Raw genomic sequence first — 23,804 nt, forward strand, 5'->3', positions numbered from 1 at the left:
ATTATTATTATTATTATTATTATTATTATTATTATTATTATACTTATATTATTATAATGTTATATCTCCCTCCACTATGAGGGAGTGCTGCACCACTTTACACTCAAGCTGTGTGTGTGTGTGTGTGTGTGTGTGTGTGTGTGTGTGTGTGTGTGTGTGTGTGTGTGTGTGTGTGTGTGTGTGTGTGTGTGTGTGTGTGTGTGTGTGTGTGTGTGTGTGTGTGTTGTCGCACGCCAGCCAGGGTTATTATAACTCAACTAAACTAAAAAGTGATAGTTGTGGGCGGTTGGCGGGGGTTGGGTGAACATTTTCGTTTGTAAAAACTAGACTTTAAAAAAAACTAAAATGAGAATGCAAAAAAAGAGAGGGAGATAGCCTAATAGCCTCTCCCCCCCACACCTCTCTTTCTCTCTCTCTCTCTCTCTCTCTCTCTCACACACACACACGCACGCACACACACACACACACACACACACACACACACGCACACACACACGGCGCACGCAGGCACGCACGCACGCACACGCCTCCTCTGTATTTCCTGTAGTTAGTCAGTTGCGCATGTGGAGAGAAGAGACGCAGCATGTCCACAGCGGAAGATACCTGACAATCCAATCAAATAGAATAGAATATAGCCTAATAGAATAGAATAGAATAGAATAGAATAGAATAGAATAGAATAGAATAGAATAGAATAGAATAGGTTTGAGTCTGTCCCGTCCCGTGTCACATGCGTCTAGTCTTGCAGCAGAGTTTATCTCGGGTCAGGAGCCTGTTCTACACACGTCACTCTGAGACAAGACAGGGCAGAGGAGAGGAGAGGAAACAAGACAAGGAGAAAGGAGATGAGACACCATTAAGGATCAATATCTGATCGATATCTGACCCGACGGGCTGATTAATTGATTGATGTCTAAGATGCGCGGTCCCGGCACTGTGCACGCGGCTGTGATCGAGGAGCAGACCCCGGGCTAAGACGCGACGGTAAGAACACGTGGTCAGCTTCATATATCTTCATATCTGTCTGTAGGCTATCTCCTATTGGTATTATAACTGATTATGTTCCTCTCAGAAGGCTATAGCCATAGCTTAAGCACATCAATTAAATTAGCCTATTGTGTGCAAACTTGGCCAAATAGAATAATTATCAGAATCATAATCAGCTTTATAGTAGTCAAGTAGCCAAGGAATTTGACTCCGGTTTGCGTTGCTCTCAACTCACACAGAAAAAAGGGATACACAAGTCAAAACAAACAACATTTAAACATTTGCAAAAACAGTAGGCTAACTGCCTACTAGCCTACTATAATAAGTGTGGTGTAAAGTGTCTAAATATACAAAGAATGCATGTGTGGTAGCCTATCTCACACAGAATTGTAAAGGGTTGTAGCTAGCCTAATCTAATAACTTATAGTGTTTTGGTTCATTAAACGTAGATATTGAGGGGGGGGGGGTTATAGGCTATTAGTTAATGTGTTCCATAATTTAAAGTGTTACCAAAGCAAGAAGCCGACCGGGAGAGAGAGAGGGAAACCCGCGCGCAGGCAGCCCGCGGAAGTCTAAGGCGGACCGGACAGAGAGCGCGCACAGGTGTCCAAACGCCGACTCATATCAAACACATCAGGGCCAGGGCCAGGGGTGTTACTTAAGGCTACCTATACACACTCCTATGTGTGTGTGTGTGTGTGTGTGTGTGTGTGTGTGTGTGTGTGTGTGTGTGTGTGTGTGTGTGTGTGTGTGTGTGTGTGTGTGTGTGTGTGTGTGTGTGTGTGTGTGTGTGTGTGTGTGTGTGTGTGTGTGTGTGTGTGTGTGTGTGTGTGTGTGTGTGTGTGTGTGTGTGTGTGTGTGTGTGTTGCGTGCGTGCGTGTTTGCGTGCGTGCGTGTGTGTCATCAAACCACTGCCTTCTTACTGACAGCATCACATTGATGGAAGTGACACGATGAAAGATCTCTGAAGGAAAAAATGTGCTAGAAAAGTGTTGTTTTCTGCTGTTGGTGAGGTCATGGGATGAAGATTCAAGATCAAGATTAATTTTAATAGCCATAGTGAGTAATCCGATTACAAACGACTTATTGAGCAGTATGCAGCACACTCTTTTGCACCATAACTTTGATTAATATAATGGGGGGGGGGACAATGGCATATATATATATATATATATATATATATATATATATATATATATATATATATATATATATATATATATATATATATATATATATATATATATATATATAAATATATATATATACTGTATATATATGTGTGTGGGGCAGCAGCAGCATACCAGATGGTGATGGAGGAGGTGAGGATGGACTTGATGGTGAAGGTGTAGAAGAGCGCCAATGCTGCCTTTGGCACCTTGAACTTCTTTAGCCGCTGAAGAAAGTACATCCTCTGTTGAACCGTCTTGGTCAGAGCTTTGATGGTCGACTCCCATTTCAGGTCCCAGCTGATTGTGGATCCCAGTAAGCGAAAGGACTCCACAGTGTTCTTAAAGCCGCCCTCCAGTGTTTATCCTGTGTGTGTCCTACTGTATTTTGAACATTTTAAGACATTTAAGTTTTTTCTGAGTCATGTCCTGACAGTGTTGATTATCCACACTGTTCACCAAACATTTTTTGACAAATAACTTAATTTTGTGCTCAAGTAAGAAATGTAAGCTGTCGTTAAAATGGGACAATGATGTATGACTAATTCATGTTGCCTTGTTATCGGCAAGCGCTTCTCTTCGCAGTTGGGTTTTGGTTTGTCCATTGTTAGGTGTAGTGGTGCCTGGCAGAGATCTGCACTCTACTGAGTCCACTTTTCTAGTATTCAGATGTCTTGCTGTATACTGGCACATTCACTAAATAAGCATCTCTCTCTTTCTCTCTCTCTCTCTCTCTCTCTCTCTCTCTCTCTCTCTCTCTCTCTCTCTCTCTCTCTATGTGCAGGTGAGGAGGTGTGGAGGAGGCATGAGAACGCTGTGTCTCCCTGTCCTGTGGGTGCTTCTCTTCCTCCTGCTGACCGCGGGGCCCTCCAACATGGCTGCCTTACCCAAGTACCCCGGGCGTGACCCTGGGACAGACACCTTACCCCAGGGCCCAAGGACACACACCATACCCGAGGGCCCCAGGATGCGCACCTTACCGCCGGACCCTGGTATTGACCCTGGGACACACACCTTACCTCAGGGCCCCGGGGTGGACACCTTACGCCAGGGCCCCAGGATGGACCCTTGGATGTACACCTTACCCCAAGCCCCTGGGATGGACACCTTACCCCAGGGGCCTGGGACGGACACCTTAGCACAGGCCCTCGTGATGAAGCCTAGGAGGGGCAGCTTACCCCAGGACCCCAGGACTGACTCTGGGATGGGGACCTTACCCCAGGGCCCTGAGACACGCATGGATGAGCGTGTGGAGAGACGTGGCATCCTGGAGCTGGATGCAGATCGGTCTCCGAGGTTGATGATGGAGACACAGACAGATCTCATTGAACACTCTGTCAAAACAGCAGAGAGAGGAGCGGACACGTCCCAACAGATACTGCGTGAGTACTAAACCATCTACTGTACTAACAAAGGTATAAGAGTATAATATGGGTTCACTCACAGTGTGCTCCTCATTGTGTTTGTTGTACTATATTTTATTCTTTTAATGCAATGCTTTTTGCTTTTCTTCTATGAATTGTATCTTTTTATCTTTCTTTTATCTGCCTTCTATTGATGTAAAGCACTCTGGGTTGCAGGTGCTATACAGTATACAAAGTCTTATGAATAACATGATCTCAGCAGTGTTTGACTTGAGAATGAATGAGTGAGTGACTGAGTGTAGGTCTATTTGTTCTTCTACTTAAGAAACTGAAAAACGTTTTGAGTGATGATGTGCACTTGAAACATGCTTCTGAAAAGTCACTTCAGAATGGGTTCTTTTTGATTGGCTTTGTTTGGATTGGCAAGGTGAACTGCACTCAGGTCACCTGTAAGTTTACAGTCCAGACCATTAGTCCATCCAGTGTTGGGAGTAACTAGTTCCTGTAATCAAACTACTTTTTCAAATCCTTTAAATTTAGTAACTCAATTACAACTACTGGAATTGAAATAGGCTAGTTATTTCGGACTGAATTTCCCAGGGCCATTAGAAGTAGTCAGGGGTGGAGCGACCCTATCAGCCCGCCAAAAAAAAAAAAAAAAAATCAATTAAGGCCGGCGGCGAAGAAAAATTGGCCTTTTTTGCATGTTTGAATCTGTTTTAGCCATATTTAGTGGAATAGCTCATTTTAAACACACCAATGTTATTGTCTATTGATTGAATTGCTCTCACACTCCCTGGCATGCAAAAAAAAAAAAAAAAAAAAAAAAATTGATGGGGGCCCACTGACGAGTGGGCCCAGGGCGGGCGCACCCTCTGCCCCAGTGTACGCTCCGCTACTGGTAGTAGTAGTAGAAAACTTCACTGTCCTCCAAGGAGGCAATTTGTGGCACAACACAGTACATGTAGAGTAGACTTATATAGACACATTCAAATGACAGACAAATCATCTGGAGCAGTCAATAGCGGCAAATCAGTGGCAAACGGCAATACAGCCGTTACGTTTTGGCTGTCATTTTGGACCCGTGTAAGTTCAGAGACAAGCCTTGTCCACTGGCCTTATAGCACCCTGACAGCTTAGAGATCAGCTAGCTGCATGGCTTAACTCCTTCCTTATTGGATGACAGCGTTTGACCGGCCAAACGAGGACAGCTGCTGATTGGCTGTGAGATTAGCCAAGTTCCAACTCACAGAGCTCCAGCAGATGTTCAGTCCAGGACATGAGCTCATGAGCTTTGACGTCTGGTTGCATGTTCTTTCTTCTTGGCAAGGTTTTGCTCATGACCACTTGTCAATTGTTAATGCACCGGGTACCCCTTTTCCCTCGTTTTTCAACGGCACTGGATGCCACCTTCTTCATCATTCTTCAATGCCACTGTTGCCACCTTCTTCATCATTCTTCAATGCCACTGGATGCCACCTTCTTCATCATTCTTCAACACCACTGTTGCCACCTTCTTCATCATTCTTCAATGCCACTGGATGCCACCTTCTTCATCATTCTTCAACGCCACTGTTGCCACCTTCTTCATCATTCTTCAATGCCACTGTTGCCACCTTCTTCATCATTCTTCAATGCCACTGTTGCCACCTTCTTCATCATTCTTCAATGCCACTGGATGCCACCTTCTTCATCATTCTTCAACGCCACTGTTGCCACCTTCTTCATCATTCTTCAATGCCACTGTTGCCACCTTCTTCATCATTCTTCAATGCCACTGTTGCCACCTTCTTCATCATTCTTCAATGCCACTGGATGCCACCTTCTTCATCATTCTTCAACGCCACTGTTGCCACCTTCTTCATCATTCTTCAACGCCACTGTTGCCACCTTCTTCATCATTCTTCAACGCCACTGTTGCCACCTTCTTCATCATTCTTCAATGCCACTGATGCCACCTTCTTCATCATTCTTCAATGCCACTGGATGCCACCTTCTTCATCATTCTTCAACACCACTGTTGCCACCTTCTTCATCATTCTTCAATGCCACTGGATGCCACCTTCTTCATCATTCTTCAACGCCACTGTTGCCACCTTCTTCATCATTCTTCAATGCCACTGGATGCCACCTTCTTCATCATTCTTCAACGCCACTGATGCCACCTTTTCCCTCATTTTTCAACGGCACTGGGTGCCACCTTCTTCATCATTCTTCAATGCCACTGGATGCCACCTCCTTCATCATTCTTCAATGCCACTGATGCCAGCTCCTTCATCATTCTTCAACACCACTGATGCCACCTTCTTCATCATTCTTCAATGCCACTGGATGCCACCTTCTTCATCATTTTTTTTTTTTTTAACCAATTTATTTACATAATAAGAAAATACAGGTTCACAACATAGAGGTTACAAGACAAATGCAAAGGCCATTCAACAAAACATACAGAAAAAAAAAGAAAAAAAAAAAAAAAAAAAAGGAGGCATACGAGAGACTAGATAAGGTTACAAATCAAATTCTATAGACAAGGCTTTAGTTTTCACAGCTTTAGAGTTTGTGCAATACTTTAGTGTATCCAGGTATGCTGCCACTGATGCCACCTTCTTCATCATTCTTCAATGCCACTGATGCCACCTTCTTCATCATTCTTCAACACCACTGATGCCACCTTCTTCATCATTTTTCACTGATGCCACCTTCTTCATCATTCTTCAATGCCACTGATGCCACCTTCTTCATCATTCTTCAACACCACTGATGCCACCTTCTTCATCATTCTTCAACACCACTGATGCCACCTTCTTCATCATTTTTCACTGATGCCACCTTCTTCATCATTCTTCAATGCCACTGATGCCACCTTCTTCATCATTCTTCAATGCCACTGATGCCACCTTCTTCATCATTCTTCAACACCACTGATGCCACCTTCTTCATCATTTTTCACTGATGCCACCTTCTTCATCATTCTTCAACACCACTGATGCCACCTTCTTCATCATTTTTCACTGATGCCACCTTCTTTATCATTCTTCAATGCCACTGATGCCACCTTCTTCATCATTCTTCAACACCACTGATGCCACCTTCTTCATCATTCTTCAACACCACTGATGCCACCTTCTTCATGATTCTTCAATGCCACTGATGCCACCTTCTTCATCATTCTTCAACACCACTGATGCCACCTTCTTCATCATTCTTCAATTCCACTGATGCCACCTTCTTCATGATTCTTCAATGCCACTGATGCCACCTTCTTCATCATTCTTCAACACCACTGATGCCACCTTCTTCATCATTTTTCACTGATGCCACCTTCTTCATGATTCTTCAATGCCACTGATGCCACCTTCTTCATCATTCTTCAACACCACTGATGCCACCTTCTTCATCATTTTTCACTGATGCCACCTTCTTCATCATTCTTCAACACCACTGATGCCACCTTCTTCATCATTCTTCAACACCACTGATGCCACCTCCTTCATCATTCTTCAATGCCACTGATGCCACCTTTTTCATCATTCTTCAATTCCACTAATGCCACCTTCTTCATGATTCTTCAATGCCACTGGATGCCACCTTCTTCATCATTCTTCAATGCCACTGATGCCACCTCCTTCATCATTCTTCAATGCCACTGATGCCACCTTCTTCATCATTCTTCAATGCCACTGATGCCACCTTCTTCATCATTCTTCAATGCCACTGATGCCACCTTCTTCATCATTCTTCAACACCACTGATGCCACCTCCTTCATCATTCTTCAATGCCACTGATGCCACCTTCTTCATCATTCTTCAACACCACTGATGCCACCTTCTTCATCATTCTTCAACACCACTGATGCCACCTTCTTCATCATTCTTCAATGCCACTGATGCCACCTTCTTCATCATTCTTCAATTCCACTGATGCCACCTTCTTCATGATTCTTCAATGCCACTGTTGCCACCTTCTTCATCATTCTTCAATGCCACTGATACCACCTCCTTCATCATTCTTCAATGCCACTGATGCCACCTTCTTCATGATTCTTCAATTCCACTGATGCCACCTCCTTCATCATTCTTCAATTCCACTGATGCCACCTTCTTCATGATTCTTCAATTCCACTGATGCCACCTTCTTCATGATTCTTCAATTCCACTGATGCCACCTTCTTCATCATTTTTCACTGATGCCACCTTCTTCATCATTCTTCAATGCCACTGATGCCACCTCCTTCATCATTCTTCAATGCCACTGATGCCACCTTCTTCATCATTCTTCAACACCACTGATGCCACCTTCTTCATCATTCTTCAACACCACTGATGCCACCTCCTTCATCATTTTCCGACGCCACAAGAATGAAGCCAACAACTTGTGTTATGGTTATGGTTAAGCACATAAAACAACTTGGTTAAGGCTGTATGATTTGGGTTAGGTTCAAATGACAAAAACATTAAATGTGGCTTGCAGTTGAAATGTAGACTTTGTAAACGCTGGGAATCGAACCCCACTCGTCGGCATCAAAGGCAAACATATACGCCCATCCACCACCTCGAGCTTGATTTCATTGTCACACACTCCCGTGGTGTGGATTTCAGACATTGTGGGAGTTCTATAGAAGTATATTGGACTACCCTGCATGTTGTTGGAGTTCTATAGAAGTATATTGGACTACCCGGCCTGCATGTTGTGGGCGTTCTATAGAAGTCTATTGGACTACCCTGCACGTTGTTGGAGTTCTATAGAAGTCTATTGGACTACCCTGCACATTGTGGGAGTTCTATAGAAGTGTATTGGACTACCCTGCACATTGTGGGAGTTCTATAGAAGTCTATTGGACGACCCTGCATATTGTGCTAGTTCTATAGAAGTATATTGGACTACACTGCACGTTGTGGGAGTTCTATAGAAGTGTATTGGACTACCCTGCACATTGTGGGAGTTCTATAGAAGTGTATTGGACTACCCTGCATGTTGTGGGAGTTCTATAGAAGTCTATTGGACGGCCCTGTATGTTGTGGGAGTTCTATAGAAGTCTATTGGACTACCCTGCATGTTGTGGGAGTTCTATAGAAGTCTATTGGATGGCCCTGTATGTTGTGGGAGTTCTATAGAACACTGTGCTTCTCAAACTGTGGGCCGCGCCTCACTAGTGGGCTGTGGAGCTCTCAGCTCAATTTAGCTGAACGTACCCACGAGTCTCCCCTTTACAGATAAGGTCGCATTTTTTAAAGCCTAGCATTAATAGCTTGTGTGGATTGATTTCTTCTGTTGTTGCTCATCACATTTTGTCTCAACAAATGTGTTATGCATGCAAATACTTCTGATGAGTAAGGGGGGAGAAAATGTTGGCAATCTGATTTTGCCTAAATGTTTTTGTATGTGGATGGATTATTAATTTCCCTTATGCCCCAGTTCACATGCTCTGTTAATGAAATAAAAAATATATAATATAAAAACATATTGGGGAAATGCATCATTTTAGTCTTGTGTGTTGATCAGAGTTGTGATTAAAGGGTTGGATGGGCCCCGGAAGAATTTCAGATTTCAAAGTGGGCCGCGGCATTCTTAAGTTTGGGAACCCCTGCTATAGAAGTCTATTGGACTACGCTGCACATTGTGGGAGTTCTACAGAAGTCTATTGGCCTGCCCTGTATGTTGTGGGAGTTCTATAGATGTCTATTGGAGTACCCTGCACGTTTAACAATGAGCAAAAAGGGGTACCGAATGTGTTAAAAAGTGAGGTCAAGGGGTCCTCCTGACCAAACATCAGTATTTGACCAGTTGGGAGAGAGAACGATTTGCCCTCAGAGCCCTTCTGAACTTGCTGCAACAGCGGTGGCTCTTCTGTTAGAGAAGCTCGACACGCAGGCTGGGCCGACGTCTGGAGCCTCCGTCAGCACTGTGTTTAGCTGCTGTCTGTTGCTACAGTGCAGACTGATGGAGACTCCAGTCCAAGGTCCACCATCAGCTATTCTCCTATGCTACTACCCATTGTGTCTCAAGCGGAGATAGAAATGTACCCCCCCCCCCCATTTATTTTAATCCACGCTTTTATATTGTCCTGTCTTGACAATTGTAACTCCCTTATTACTCATTTGCACAGTAAGTTATGCGAGGAGCTCTCAGTCCAGGCAAGATGGAGGGAAGTTAAACATTGTTCATTTACATATACTGTATACTACTGATTTAGTAATGATCCAAAGCTGGTTGAAAATCATAAAAGTGGCTTTTAACATCTGTGGTCCCTGTGGACACCTTTAAAAAGCAGCTCAAGACCCATCTGTTTAGACTTGCTTTTGTGTAATGTTTCTATTCTAGCCTATTTCTGTTAGTGTTTTATGTGTGTGTATGTTTATAATGTATTTGTATCTCTGATCTTGAAATGTATATATATATACCGGTATATATACTGTATATATATACTTAAGCTATTCTACAACTCATACTACTGTCTTCTTCTCTTGCTGTTTTAGATGTTTATCGCAGAGATGTGCGGCACAAGGAGAAGTTTCTCAAACACCTGACAGGTAGAACAACAACTGACAACTATAGAGGTTTTCACACCTGGGTGGTTTGGAGGAGTTGTTCTGAAACAGCTAGTGGCGTACAGGGTGGCGTATGACGCCATTGTAAGATGGCGCTCCTCTTTAGGTGAGAGGGCGGCATCTATTTGGGCTAGAGAGAATCCCTCCCTGGGATTCTTCAGGAGTCAAGACTCGTTGGTGGTGGACTGGGGAGGTGGGTGGGGTGAAATGACGGCTTCAGAGGATGGTTTCAGGGGAAATGAACAGCCGCGATGCCAGCTGCTGCTATGATCCGCCAGAGTGGGGGGTAACGTAGAACCCTCGCTACATATACTAGGATGAACTGACGATGACTGACGTCATGAACTGAGGACAACTGATGTCATGCCTGACGTCACGCTTGGGCTTGACTGATGTCATGGGCTGATCAGGTAATACAGATATGACGGCCTCTCTCTCAGCTTGAAATTTGGTATGGAAACCTCACTTCAATCATGAGAGACCGGTCGGCAAGGTTTAACAAGAGACTTTATTTAGCAAGTGGCATGCATGGCAAGTACTTTGGCGTATGACTCCATTGTAAGATGGCGCTCCTCTTTAGGCGAGAGGGCGGCATCTATTTGGGCTAGAGAGAATCCCCCCAAAAGGAAGATCTAATTTCCAGTTATTTCCAAAGTTCATTGGCCCATAACTTGGCGTCTTACAGAGACTCGCGGCTGGCGCTTCCCAACTTGGCCTGGCCTTCAGCCTTGGTGACTTAGTGACTTATGGCGTCTTACAGCAACTCATGGCTGGTGCTTCCCGACTTGGCCTGGCCTTCGCCTTGGTGACTTAGTGACTTAACTTGGCGCTTCCGGACTTGGATGACTTAAGCTGTGTTCACACCGAGATATTTATTTTTCGCTCTGTCGCTTGATTCAACCCTTTGGAATCGCTCTGTCGCTCTGTTTAAATCGCTCATCAACAGGCACATGAATTGACGGACATGTGCGGGCTATAACGTTACGCAATGTCATGATGTTTGTCCACTACGAGCCACTAGATGTTTACAAGCTAAGCCTATCAGCGTGCTCCTAACGAGAGGTCCATACCGGTAGTACAGACTTCACTTCATGTCAGCTGTCAGCCTGTCAATGCGGTTTGTTGCCACACAATAAACCAGCGGTTTGTTCCAAGCCAGTGTGATCCTTGACTCGCTCTCATACGGCAGCCATCAGCGTTGACGAGCGTATTTTCTCCCTATCGCTCTGTCTCTGTCGCTCGGACGCCCAGCGATTTTATATACGCTCAATCGCTCGTTTGCATTGACTTTGTATGTAAACTCGATGCCAGTGAAAAACTTTAATAGGTCGGTGTGAACGCAGCTTTAGGGGTTTATACGGTGAACCGAATTGTACGATGAGGAATCCGGAATCCGAATCCGGATCTCCCCCCCTTCCAGCCCTCCAGCGCCGCCCCCTCTCCTCCCTAGCCCTCTTACCAGGCGCCTAACTCCAGTGAGTTCCCCCAGGCAGGCAACCAGGGTCGTGAGGCGCGTACTCATAACCCCAACTCACTTTGCAGATATTTTAATTAAAACATGTGTATGTATCCCTAGATGCCGCCCTCTCGCCTAAAGAGGAGCGCCATCTTACAATGGAGTCATTCGCCAAAGTACTTGCCATGCATGCCACTTGCTAAATAAAGTCTCTTGTTAAACCTTACCGACCGGTATCTCATGATTAAAATAACAGTTGTGTCATCTCCATTCACTCCAATGGACTTTTTTGTTATTTTTTCTTTTTTTTTACCTTGCAAAAGTTCCGAGAAGTAAGGTTCTGGGTTAAACAGCGCTGTAGAGTTGCAGCAGAAAGGACCTTTTTGTGATGTACTTTTAAAGGGTAAGATGAAAGAATCAAATTGTATATTCTCAGAATATCAGCTTTATTTTATGGATTCAAACATACTTGGACCTGGAACTATCCACTCACACAAGAGGAATCAAAAGTCCAGTGGCTTTTAGTGGCCAAGAGCATGCAGCATCAGGCCGTGATGCCACCCATGAAATACTAAAGTACAGGTACCTGAAAACCCTACTTAAGTACAGTTACAAAGTATTTGTAATTAGTTACTTCTAGTCCGGGAGCCATGGAGTTGAACCTTGCTTAGTCGGATAAATATTTTTTCTCTACTGATTCAGTTTGCGGGTACCTATTCAAAATACAGGAGGGTGCCCGGTGAGCACCCTTGAGAATTTTCAGATATTAACCCCTTAATTGTCAAAATCCCAGAAAAATTGGAATATGAGATTTCACACAAAATACTCAAATCAAATGCATAACATTTGTTTGATCAGATGTTTATTTAAAAATGTCATGTACAACACACTTTTATGACAATACAGGTCATGCTGGAACCTAAGATAGGTGTGTGTCTGTGTCTGTGTCTGTGTGTCTGTGTGGTGTGTGTGTGTGTGTGTGTGTGTGTGTGTGTGTGTGTGTGTGTGTGTGTGTGTGTGTGTGTGTGTGTGTGTGTGTGTGTGTGTGTGTGTGTGTGTGTGTGTGTTTGCAGGTCCTCTCTATTTCAATCCAAAATGCAGGAAACAGTTCTACAGACTGTACCACAACACCAGAGACTGCACCATACCTGCCTGTGAGTGCACACAAACACGCACACACAGGCACGCACACTTGCACATGCACGCGCGCGCGCGTGCACACACACACACACACACACACACACACACACACACACACACACACACACACACACACACACACACACACAAACACACACCCACACACACACACACAAACATTTGGAAAGGGTTTTGCATGTTCTTTTGCCGTTTCTTTCATTGGCAAATGAGATGGGCTCGCTCGCTTTTGTCATTGTGGTAATATGCACACCGTATAGGTTAGGCATATGAACCAGGGGATTTTATCTGACATTCTTTTTTCCATAGACATTTCATAAAATGTTTAAAATAGTTCTAATTGGTCAAACCAAGCGATTCAGCTATAAAAACCAGAGAACATTTCACTCCAAAACTAAAACTAAAAGCAACTAAAACTAAGAGCAAAATGTGTGTGTGTGGGGGGGGGATTCATCTGTTTGTTGTTTTTGTTGTTTTTGTCAGAGTTCAGTAGCAGGCAAATGTTTTAAGCTAGATGGTACTTATATCATATGAAACTATAAGACCTATAATGCATCCATTGGTACCAACTATGTCAACCTAGCTTGTCGGGAAGGGGGCTAAATAATGCTCCAAAGTTAGGCGACATTTTGGTGAGGGAAAAATTGGCATGCCCATTCTCTTATTTTTTTTATATTTTATTTTCAAAATTTTTAAAGAACAATATTAGGCTCAGACACATGGAAAGAAAGGAAAGAAAAAAATATATACATCATCGACATTCAACATTACAACGTAGTGCTATCAGCCACATGGTGCTTATGTGTTTGTAAGAGATAATGTGCATAAGATTCCACGCAAGGGGTCCATGAGATATCAGTCGGGCCGGCGAACCATCCGTCACCCTAACCTCAGTCACATGTCATTCTTAACCTCGTCAAAGTCGGCCAAAAACAGGTCCCAGATAGTTGAGAACCTTTTAAGTGAGTTGGTTCTCAGGGACCTGAGTCTCTCCGTCAGTATAAGTGAGATCATGTCCATCAGCCACACCTGAAAAGAAGGTGAAGAGGAGGACTTCCATTCCTTCAGAATTAGTCTTTTGGCGACAGTTGTCCCCAGTGTCAGAGATTGTTGCACAGCTGTAGGGAAGTTCAGAGAGGACTCCGAGCAGCCAAAGATGGTGAGTTCTGCCTCTGGCTGTAGGGTTATTTTGTAAGCCTTTAGAGTACCAATCAAATATTTTGGCCCAGAATCACATTAATGAAGGGCAGAACCAGAAGGCATGAGATAGTGTGCCACCTGACACCTCTCACACAGTGACGAGACAGAAGGGAAGATCCTGTGCAGTCCATCGAACGCCTTCTGCGTGTCAAGTGATCAAATCGCGGCACCGCTGGTCTTACTGTGATCTGCGTATATGGTGTTGAGGAGACATCTGACATTGGAGAAAGAGAACCTATTCGGGATGAACCCTGTCTGGTCAGGATGAATGATGGATGACAAATGTCTATTTAGCCGGGTAGCCAGCGTTTTAGTGATTACCTGTCTCACATGTCAAATTTCAAAGGGCTGCCCTGACCTCTCACCTCAAGACATCTGAATGAGAATAGCTCCTATGGGTAGGGTTAGGGTTACGCACCTTGAGTTGCATGCACTTTCAGTCAGAAAGGTGTCTTTATTTCCCTTTTAATGGTTATGCTTTTTTCTTTTATTACAATCAAGTCGAACTCTAATAAAATAACTCTTAAACAGATAAAAGAGTAGTGCTTTTAATATTTTGAAATTATATTTTAGATTTAGAATGTAAATGGTCTGTAAAATAGAATACATTTTAATGTAATGTAATTTCACATAACTTCAACATTTATATTTGGCCTACGGCTCTCCATCCAGATACATTTTTGGCCCTTCATAGGAAATAATTTGGGCACCTCTGATCTGTCATAATGCAATGAATTCACAACTAAGATGGTTGGCTGAGGCACATTCGGAGTGAATATTATAAAAGTAAGCGCTGCACTGTGAATCAGGGAGATTAACGGGGGGACGATCGGGAGCACAGGGGGAGAAAGGGTTAAAAACAGGGAGACTCCCGCGCACGGGCATGGTGAGTGTTGCCAGGTCTGTCTGTTTACAGGTTGCCGGTTGAATTCCCCGACACAAAGCTGGCCTCTTCTGTGTTACTGTGTCCTGTTGCTACAGGAGCTGCTACGATAAGGACAGGATAAGACCTGTTTATACACACACACACACACACACACACACACACACACACACACACACACACACACACACACACACACACATTCTCCTTCACACATCTACACACCAAGATAAACATCGGGCTGCACGCATGAAGGAGGTGACACGATATGGGAGCGATAGTGTGTGTGTGTGTGTGTGTGTGTGTGTGTGTGTGTGTGTGTGTGTGTGTGTGTGTGTGTGTGTGTGTGTGTGTGTGTGTCTCTTTGGAGCAAAAATAATTAGACTTACCTGCTACCTGATATACCCGTGAAAATATCAGTAACATATGTCCCTGATCAGTGCTGGTCAAGTTACTCAGGGAATGTAATTAGTTACCTATTACTGTACTTATTACTCCTTTAAAAAGTAATAAAAACACTTACTTATTATCAATCAATCTTATATTTATATAGTGCCAAATCACAAGAGTTATCTCAAGGTGCTTAATCACTTGGTATCAAAAGTTACTTGGTATCAAAAGTAAAAGTATTACTCGGTATTCAACCTGTAATTAGTTATGTTACTGTACTCGTTACTTTACTATTACTTCCACTACCCTCTTCCGTAAAAGTGAGGTACAACCTGTTCAGCCAGCTCATCTTAGAAATGAATTCACTTTATTAGAAATTAGAAATTGTAATCCCTTATATTACTAGTTTGCGCTAAAGTAATAAAATTACATTATGCATTACTTTACTTTAGTGCCCAACACTGTACCTGATATACTTACCAGCAGGAGCCTGTTTGGCTCATTAAAAGGGCCAATGAATGGGCCCTCCCAAAAACAACATATAACATAATCATACTTATAATGCGTTGTAATCTGCTTATAACACTATATAACTATAGTCATAAGGATTCATAAATGTCCATAATTTTTTATAACAATAATCATAACACAACATAAAACATAAAGCATTTTATAATGACTTATAAAGGCCGAGTATTATAATTAAGCAATATAGCATGAGAGCCAGTGTGTTGTGCCAAATATATCCCCCTGATCAGCTGTTATCCCACGAGGCCGCAGGCCGAGTGGGATAACTGCTGAGCAGGGGGATATATTCCACAACACACGCAGCTCGAGTGCTATATTGCTTTTATAAAACGGTTTCCAAGTATGATAATATAATAATAATAATAATACTATAAGTCCGACTCCGACTGGCATGTCATTCTGATAGAGTCAGTTGAAACACTACTGTAAGGCGGGACCGCAAGAACATGCGCGTGATTTGATTGGATCGTTCTGGAGACTGAAGTTGACATTGGCCAATCCTGGCGCTTGCTGAGTAGCTGAGAGCTTTCTGGAAACCCCGACAGGCAGCTCGAGCGCAGCGTTGCATTCTCAGCGCTTGCTGAGAAGCTGAATGCTTTCTGCAAAGCCCGACACCAACTAACGTTACGGGGTTAAATGCGGGGTTAACAGCCTTTCTTTTGCAAAGAAGACATTAGCCCGCATCTTTTCTTGTACAAAACATCATTTTCTGACAAATATTAGTAAAGTTATAAGCGAAGATCGATTCACAAGGATCTGACAGCTGTCTCCGCCATTTTTTTTTCTACGTTGTCATTTGAGGTAAGCCTTATTATTACTCTCTTAGTAAGAGAGTTGCCATGGCAACCAATAACCCATGGCCATGGGTTATTGAACTCGGTTACTGGAATTATACAATGGCTGTGAACCAATCAGATTGCTTGATTTGAGAGAGCCGTTTTATAATACATTATAATTGCTGATCAATCACAGACATTTTCCCCCCACAAGTATCATAGTGTATCATAATTCTCATAGTTGTAATACATTATGATCAGTTTTATAATGCATCACAATCACTGTTATAATGCATTATAATATGGTTAGTGGTCATTGTATGCTTTAAAGACGAGCTGATTTTAGTTCACATACCTGGGTATTCAGTGCACCTATTTAATAATGTATGCTCAAAAAAAATCACATCAAAAGTTAATTTTTCAGGATTTCATTCATAACTTTAATCTACAGTATGATGATTTCTACCCCATTTCAACCAATCATATCACAACATGGTAGCTGTCAATCAATATTAATTTCAAGGAGAAAATTCTGCAGGCAAATGGCCGCCTAGTGCCTGTAACCTGGCAAAATTTCTAGCCCATAAACTAACTAATAACTTGGCCAATAAGTACGTAACATACAAAATAAAACGGTAATGTCTTCATTTGATGTAGAATGCATAGGCCATGTAACTTGTTCATTAAACTCACATTCCAGGAATATTGTATTTACCGTGGCTCTTTACCGTGGCTAGTCGATGCTCCAAGCCGGCAGGCAGCACTCTTGCCTTGGCATGTCTACACCGGTCCTCACGGAAACACCTGGTTCTCTGTTGAGCCCTCTCGCATAGGGCCAGTACACGCTCGATTTGGGGGCGGAACACGCCAGGATTGGCCAACGCCAACTCCAGTGCTCAGAACTGTCAAATCAAATCATCGACACACTATGGCCCGCCTCTCAACCCTCTTTCATCTCAGGCAATAGGCTCGTTTGAGATGACTGCCGCCTCGCCTGGAAAGCAGACGAGAGCAGGCGAGCACAGTCAGGCGAGGCGTCAACAAGTCGAACACCCCCGACGGCACACTCACTGCTGCTTTTCTTCTTCTACAGTTTTGTTTAACAGCGGTTTGTAAACAGATTAAAACATGCAATTAGCGCCACCCATACTCACTGCTCAAATAACACAGCCCTTCAGATTCCTTATTTTTATTTTAATGTAGGCATTCCAGGTGGTATTTATGTAAAATATGGAGTGACAGCTTGGAATAGATATAAAATTGAAGTTTCTACACTTCACTGTGGGTTTGTGATGCACCTGTGTTGAACCAATGGGCGCTCAGCTTGATGCGTTTCTCGTCATCCTCTGTCAGCCGCAGTCGGGCGCAGTTGGTGGGGAGCAACTGCGGCGCCTCGCTCCAAATCTGCGCCCGCCTCGCTCTCGCGAGAGTCACGTGACTCACGCAGTCGGGCAGGACGGAGCAAGTCGGACAACTTTCTAACCATCATGCAACGGGGCAAGCAAGGCGCTGGTCGAATCTGCGCAGAATTTGCTCATCTCAAACGAGCCTTATATCTGTTTTCTGTCTGATACATCACCGACCTTCGTGCCACTTGGGTTCATGTGGTCTTTAAGTAAAGTGTATTGTCTTGTATCTATGGCATTGTATGTTGTGTAGCAGCGTTGTACCCTCACTCTTGCGTGCTGTTAAGAATGACATGCACACCGTCACTTTTTGGCTCCAATCAGCATTTATTATGATATAAGGCTTAGATGGTGTTACGCTGTATTTGGTCTCCTCAGATAGTGTTACGCTGTATTTGGTCCCCTCAGATTGTGTTACGCTGTATTTGGTCCCTGCAGATGGTGTTACGCTGTATTCGGTCCCCTCAGATGGTGTTACAATGCATTTGGTCCTCCTCGGATGGTGTTACACTTTATTCGGTCCCCTTACATGGGCTGCCCCTGCCATCCTGCATTTTGGAAATTCACATAATGTCACAGCTATTGCGAATTCACACTTGTTCTTTTATTATTATGAAACAGACTAAAATTTTACTAAAGCAACAATAAATACAATGTGAATTGTTTTAATAAGTAATCATGAATTATTAAAAAAAAATAAAAAATGGGTGGGGGGGGGGGGGGGTCTCATGATGGTGAGACTTTGGCACTAGCTCTATTAGCAGATTGATTCACTTGTTTTAAGAAAAGTAGGATTTTAGTATTCTATAATAGACTAAATGCTGTGTTAATATGCAGAGTTTTTACTGTGTGTGTGTGTGTGTGTGTGTGTGTGTGTGTGTGTGTGTGTGTGTGTGTGTGTGTGTGTGTGTGTGTGTGTGTGTGTGTGTGTGTGTGTGTGTGTGTGTGTGTGTGTGTGTGTGTGTGTGTGTGTGTGTGTGTGTGTGTGTGTGTGTGTGTGAGTCCAGATGTAAGTTTGTCAAGCCTGAGGTTGAAACCTGTTCGGTTTGTCAGCCACACTGTAATCTGTGGTGTGGTTGAACAGCCCAGCCTCCCTCTGTTTTCACTGCATTTCATTCAGAAATGTCTCACTCCAACTGGTTGTTTGGAAGGTGACCAACTGTGAAGAGAAGCTCACTACAGATTACTCACTTTTGATGCGTTTTTTCTGTGATGTACCAGTACTCCCAAGTATTTTTTAGTACTATCTGACAGTTCATTCAAGTTCATTTGTCAAGTGCTTTACAAACAGGTTTGAGGTTCTGGCACTTTGCTTAAGTATTTATTCTGTGAGACTATTCTGCCTCCAGTACGTTTTATCAATCAATCAATCAATCAAACAGACTTTATTTGTTTAGCAGTTAGCACTTTCCATTCAAACCAATGTGACACAAAGTGGTGCACAGACTAAAATGTGATAAGACAGTGAAACTAAGGAAACACCACAGACAGGATTAAAGAGGACATGAAACATTTGATCATATGACTCTATTTGCATTTCACCTCAGACAATTAGGCACTGCTTTCAAGTCTGAAATGTACCTAGATTTGCTGGAAAGATGCACAGTACAGTACTGTACAGTACATTACTGTACAGCAGTGGTTCCCAACCACCGGGACCGGTGCAGGTCCACAAAGCATTTGCTGCCGGGCTCCCGGGCCGCCGGCCGCTAGGAACCGATATGATTTGGTAATGGAATGTGAAAGAGTGAAAGAGGGAGCGAGAGCCCGGTTGTTTTCCAAGCTAGAGAAACCTGGGACTTTACCAAATTTAAGTTTTGTTGTGAGAAACTGTCAGAATTCTAAACCAAGTCAGGAGCATCGACATATAAAAGATGGACGCCGCCTCTGGTCCCCTTTAGTGAAGCCGCTCTGGCGGCTGTATCCAGTATAGGTCGCAAGGCTCCCCCACTCCCCCATGTTAGTGGATGGGGAAATGGACAAACGAAACAATCAAAGTACACGTCAGTTAATTTTTTCCCAAAGGTGGTTTGTATCATTTTAGATCATTCTTATCACGCTAATGCCTGGGCAAGTGGTCATTTTTCTGATCAGTTTGTTTTTAATTAGTTATTTTGACATATAAAAATGGATGATTGACAGCTGTGGCAGCCAGTCTCAAGGACAGGCTCAGACAGGCTGTACGCGTTAATAGAACTAGTTTAAATAGACCAGACACTGCTTGATCTGTTATCTACCAGACTGTATATATCGACGGACCACAATAAAAAGGACATTGTTTTGAAAAAGGTGCGCAAGGAAGTAACGTTGGTTGGGGACTGAAGTGGTAAGTTCAGAAAATATGTTTTATTACTCCCGCTAACGTCATCGGTTCTTTTAATACATCCATGATTATAAGGGGTGCTTCAAGCTAGCCAGCTAACGCTTATAGGGGGCTGTTAGCTAAGCTTGTAGTGCTAGCATTTCTTTGTCAGTATAACGTTACCAAGAACCGATAAGATTAGCTGGAATAACAAAATACACATATTTTCAGAACTTACCAGGTTGTCCAACTGCCTGTGTATGCCAGGAAATGTGTTTAATGATGTACGTTACAACTCCCGGAGATAAGATGGGGCCTACACGGGTTTACACAACCAGCTACTAGCTAACGGGTTATCTCTGTCACAAACAGGCACTGGAGGTTTTATTTCAGTATTAAAGCATGAGCGTTTTTATATGGATATCTCAGGGAAGTGCTTTGACTGCGGGGATGTTCTTCACAAGCTCATCTCCTCTTAGCTGTTGTAAGGATATAGAGAGTAAGAGACCAGGCAGCCTGGCTAACATTAGTTATCCCCAATAAACTCAAGAGACAGCGCTGGGCTCGGCTGCCCTACCCAGGAACTAGCAGCAGAGCGGCCAGGCCAAATGAGCAGCAGTTCAGTCAATCTGACTACTCTAGCCATTAATAAGAACTAAGTAGAACACAGGGAATCTAACTAATCTACAGCCTAGTCTGCCCTGTCCTATTCTACTCTAGTCTGATTTTAGCCTGAACACTATAACAGGTCTACAGCCTACAGTTAGGCTGTAGCTAATCTATCGCCTAACCTAAGCTATTCTAACCTACCATCCCTTGACCAGTGATGGAGAGCACCGATGCCCACCACCCTGGGCCCCGCCCCCACACACATAAGGCATGAGAGAGAAGGCCAGGCCGGGACACACCGGAGCCCCCCTCCACCCCCAGTGGGCACAAGGAAACCTTTCCACCCCATGGATTGCCTCAGTGACTGGCTGAGGAGGAACCTTGTGAGGGCCGATGTACAGTACTGTAGGGGCCCAACTATGGACCCCAGCTGGGGACGCGTGATTTCTAACCCCACATAGGATAAGCAATAACCACGCCCTGTGGCGCCGGGATTGGCCAGGAGCAGCACTGGAGGGCACGCAGCCCAGCGATTTCATGAACCAACTGAATAGCTCTTGAGAACGGACAGCGATTTCGAGAGTGGACATTGAGAGCGGACATTGAAATGAATTATGGTCACCTACCTTCCTTAGCATAGTAATAATAATAATAAGTATAATAATTGTAATCTACACAATGTACACAATCTACAAAAACATGCAATAATATAAACGGTGTTGTGTTCACGTTCATAGCTCATATATAATGTATCATATCGTTAATTTCAAGCTCAATTCTTACCCAGAGAAAAGGTACAGCACTGAAAATGTAACAAGCAATAGTTTTTTAAACATCTTTATTTTAAAAGATGAAAAACCCCAGGTGCTTTAGTCCCAAGCTTCAATGCTCCTGGCCAATCCCGGCGCCACAGGGCGTGGTTATTGCTTATCCTATGTGGGGTTAGAAATCAGGCGCTGGGGACCCGCCTCCGGGATAGGCCGAGGTGATGCCGGGCTAAACATTTTACAGAGTCTCAGATATAGAAACCAGACAAAAGACAAATTGACAAAAGAACAGAAAGTTGAAAATGTAAATAAGAGTCCAAAAAAGGAATAAGAACAATTTGTCTTTAAATGTTCATAAGTTCAGGGAAGAAAGTTGAAAATGTAAAAAGGAAGAGTCCAAAACAGAAATAGAAAATGTAGTCTTTAAGTGTTCATAAGTTCAGGGAAGGGAGGTAATTAGCTAGGTGAAAAGGGGAAAATTAGTCTCTAATGATCGAGAGTTCCACAAGGGCGATCTGAGGGATCCATGAGTCCGCATTGGTGGCATCGACCAAGAAGAGAGGAGGGGAGGATGGGGGTCAGTGGTGATGATGAGGCCGTCAAGCAGGCGAAGGAGTAGCGGGTAATGGGCCAGGGTGACGAGGGATGGCCGGGATGATGACGATTGGCTAGATGGCAAGATGGCTGGGGCTGCGGTGGGGGTCGGCGGTGTGGAAGCCAAGGCGTGGTTGGGACTCTGTGTCTTGTTTCCATCATGTTTTTCTACTTTAATTTCAGCTTTGTATTTTCCGTGTGATTTTGGATTAAATCCTCTTGTATGTGATGTGGCCTTAATGTGACCTTAATGTGAACTTGTTTCCTTACAGTCTATAAGAGGTGTGCCCGTCTGCTGACTCGGCTGGCCAGCAGCCCCCGCTGTACAGAGAGATAGACAGACTGACAGACTGACAGAGAGACAGACGGTAAGATAGCCTCTCCTCTTCTTCACACTTCCCATTTGAATTTTTCAACACCTTAGCTCCCAACTTAACTCATTCCCCTTTTTTATTTTATTTTACGTTGCCAGACAACATTTTTGATCATTGTCACTAATATTTCAACACCCACAGAAAATGAATATGTAAACAGTAAATATTTCATAAGGAAGAGAGCCTCTACCTTCATTTAAAAAATAAATGAAAATAAAATAAAACAAAACAAAACATAAAAACATTTTATTCTTGTTCTTTTTTTAATCAACAGCTGTTTTTTGTTTTTGTAAACAATCGTAATGTTGAAGGATCCAGAGCCTAATCCAATGTCTCTGAGGGCGGATACTGTCCGGTGTTACACCAAAATATGCACAACATCCGCATCACCGCCCTGGATACTCAAATTTTGGTGGTCACAGCTTTCACTGTAACCGGTGCGTGAGGGAGATTCAACTCACTCTCAGAAGAGGGGAGGTGGAGTTGCGCTCTTCTCTTGCTTGGGTAGGGGGGGACTGGTTCTCCATGTCTGGAGGTCTGGAGTTCATCTACCGGCTGAAATTTACACAGTATGAGAGCTCACAAACTAAACTACCTGAGAGGAGAATTGACTTGTCTACATTTGTGCTCACCATCATTAAGTGCTTTTCAGACTGCAGGCACCTTTTCATAGTTCTAGGAAGAGTTGGAAGAACTCTCCCCACTGCAGGAACTGGGAACCATCGTAGTTCCTAGAATGTTCATTGCCTATTTAACGCCTATTTAACTCTGTAAATTGTTTCATGTAAATTCTTATTTAATATCCACGGAACACTCCTCCACTCATGTACATATTGTATATATATATATATATATATATATATATATATATATATATATATATATATATATATATATATCTCAAATCAATTGAAAGAGTATCAATCTCAATAAAAATGTATGATCCCTATCTCGATTTGCTAGTGTTCATTTTGTGCAATAATTTGCTGCAATGTTCTCTTTATTTTAAGTTAGTGGTGGTAGTAGTAACGTTTCTGAGTTTCAGAGTTCCAGAGCTTCGCAGTTCCGGATTTTCAGATTGTCCGAGCTTCTTAAAATGATTGTTATTAATATATTTGGTGATCTTCTCTCTCCTTAGTTAACTGACACGACGTGTTGCCATGGAGACGAGGAGGAGCAGGAGGCTCAATGAGCAGCAGAGGTTTCCAGCCACTAGAAACTCCTCAGCAGAAATCAAATTCTACTGAACTCTTCTACTGAACACTGAGGAAGACCAGAAGAGAGAGAGAGAC

General features: G+C 43.3%; 1 protein-coding gene across 1 annotated transcript in view; it reads left to right on the plus strand.

Moving 5' to 3' along the window:
- The first annotated feature begins 573 nt into the window (after window positions 1-573).
- The window catches only part of LOC310774055 (uncharacterized protein), a 23,476-nt gene continuing 245 nt past the window's right edge, over window positions 574-23,804 (plus strand). The window contains exons 1-6 of the mRNA XM_083634115.1: window positions 574-984; window positions 2,941-3,538; window positions 9,998-10,051; window positions 12,599-12,679; window positions 22,411-22,506; window positions 23,651-23,804. The exon at window positions 23,651-23,804 is cut by the window's right edge and continues 245 nt beyond it. Coding sequence (XP_083490241.1) covers window positions 2,962-3,538; window positions 9,998-10,051; window positions 12,599-12,679; window positions 22,411-22,475 — 777 coding nt within the window. The 5' untranslated portion in view covers window positions 574-984; window positions 2,941-2,961 and the 3' untranslated portion in view covers window positions 22,476-22,506; window positions 23,651-23,804. The remainder of the gene's footprint in view (window positions 985-2,940; window positions 3,539-9,997; window positions 10,052-12,598; window positions 12,680-22,410; window positions 22,507-23,650) is intronic.

The sequence above is a fragment of the Poromitra crassiceps genome, assembly GCF_964638095.1.
Source record: "Poromitra crassiceps genome assembly, chromosome: 3".
NCBI classification, from domain to species: Eukaryota; Metazoa; Chordata; class Actinopteri; order Beryciformes; family Melamphaidae; genus Poromitra; species Poromitra crassiceps.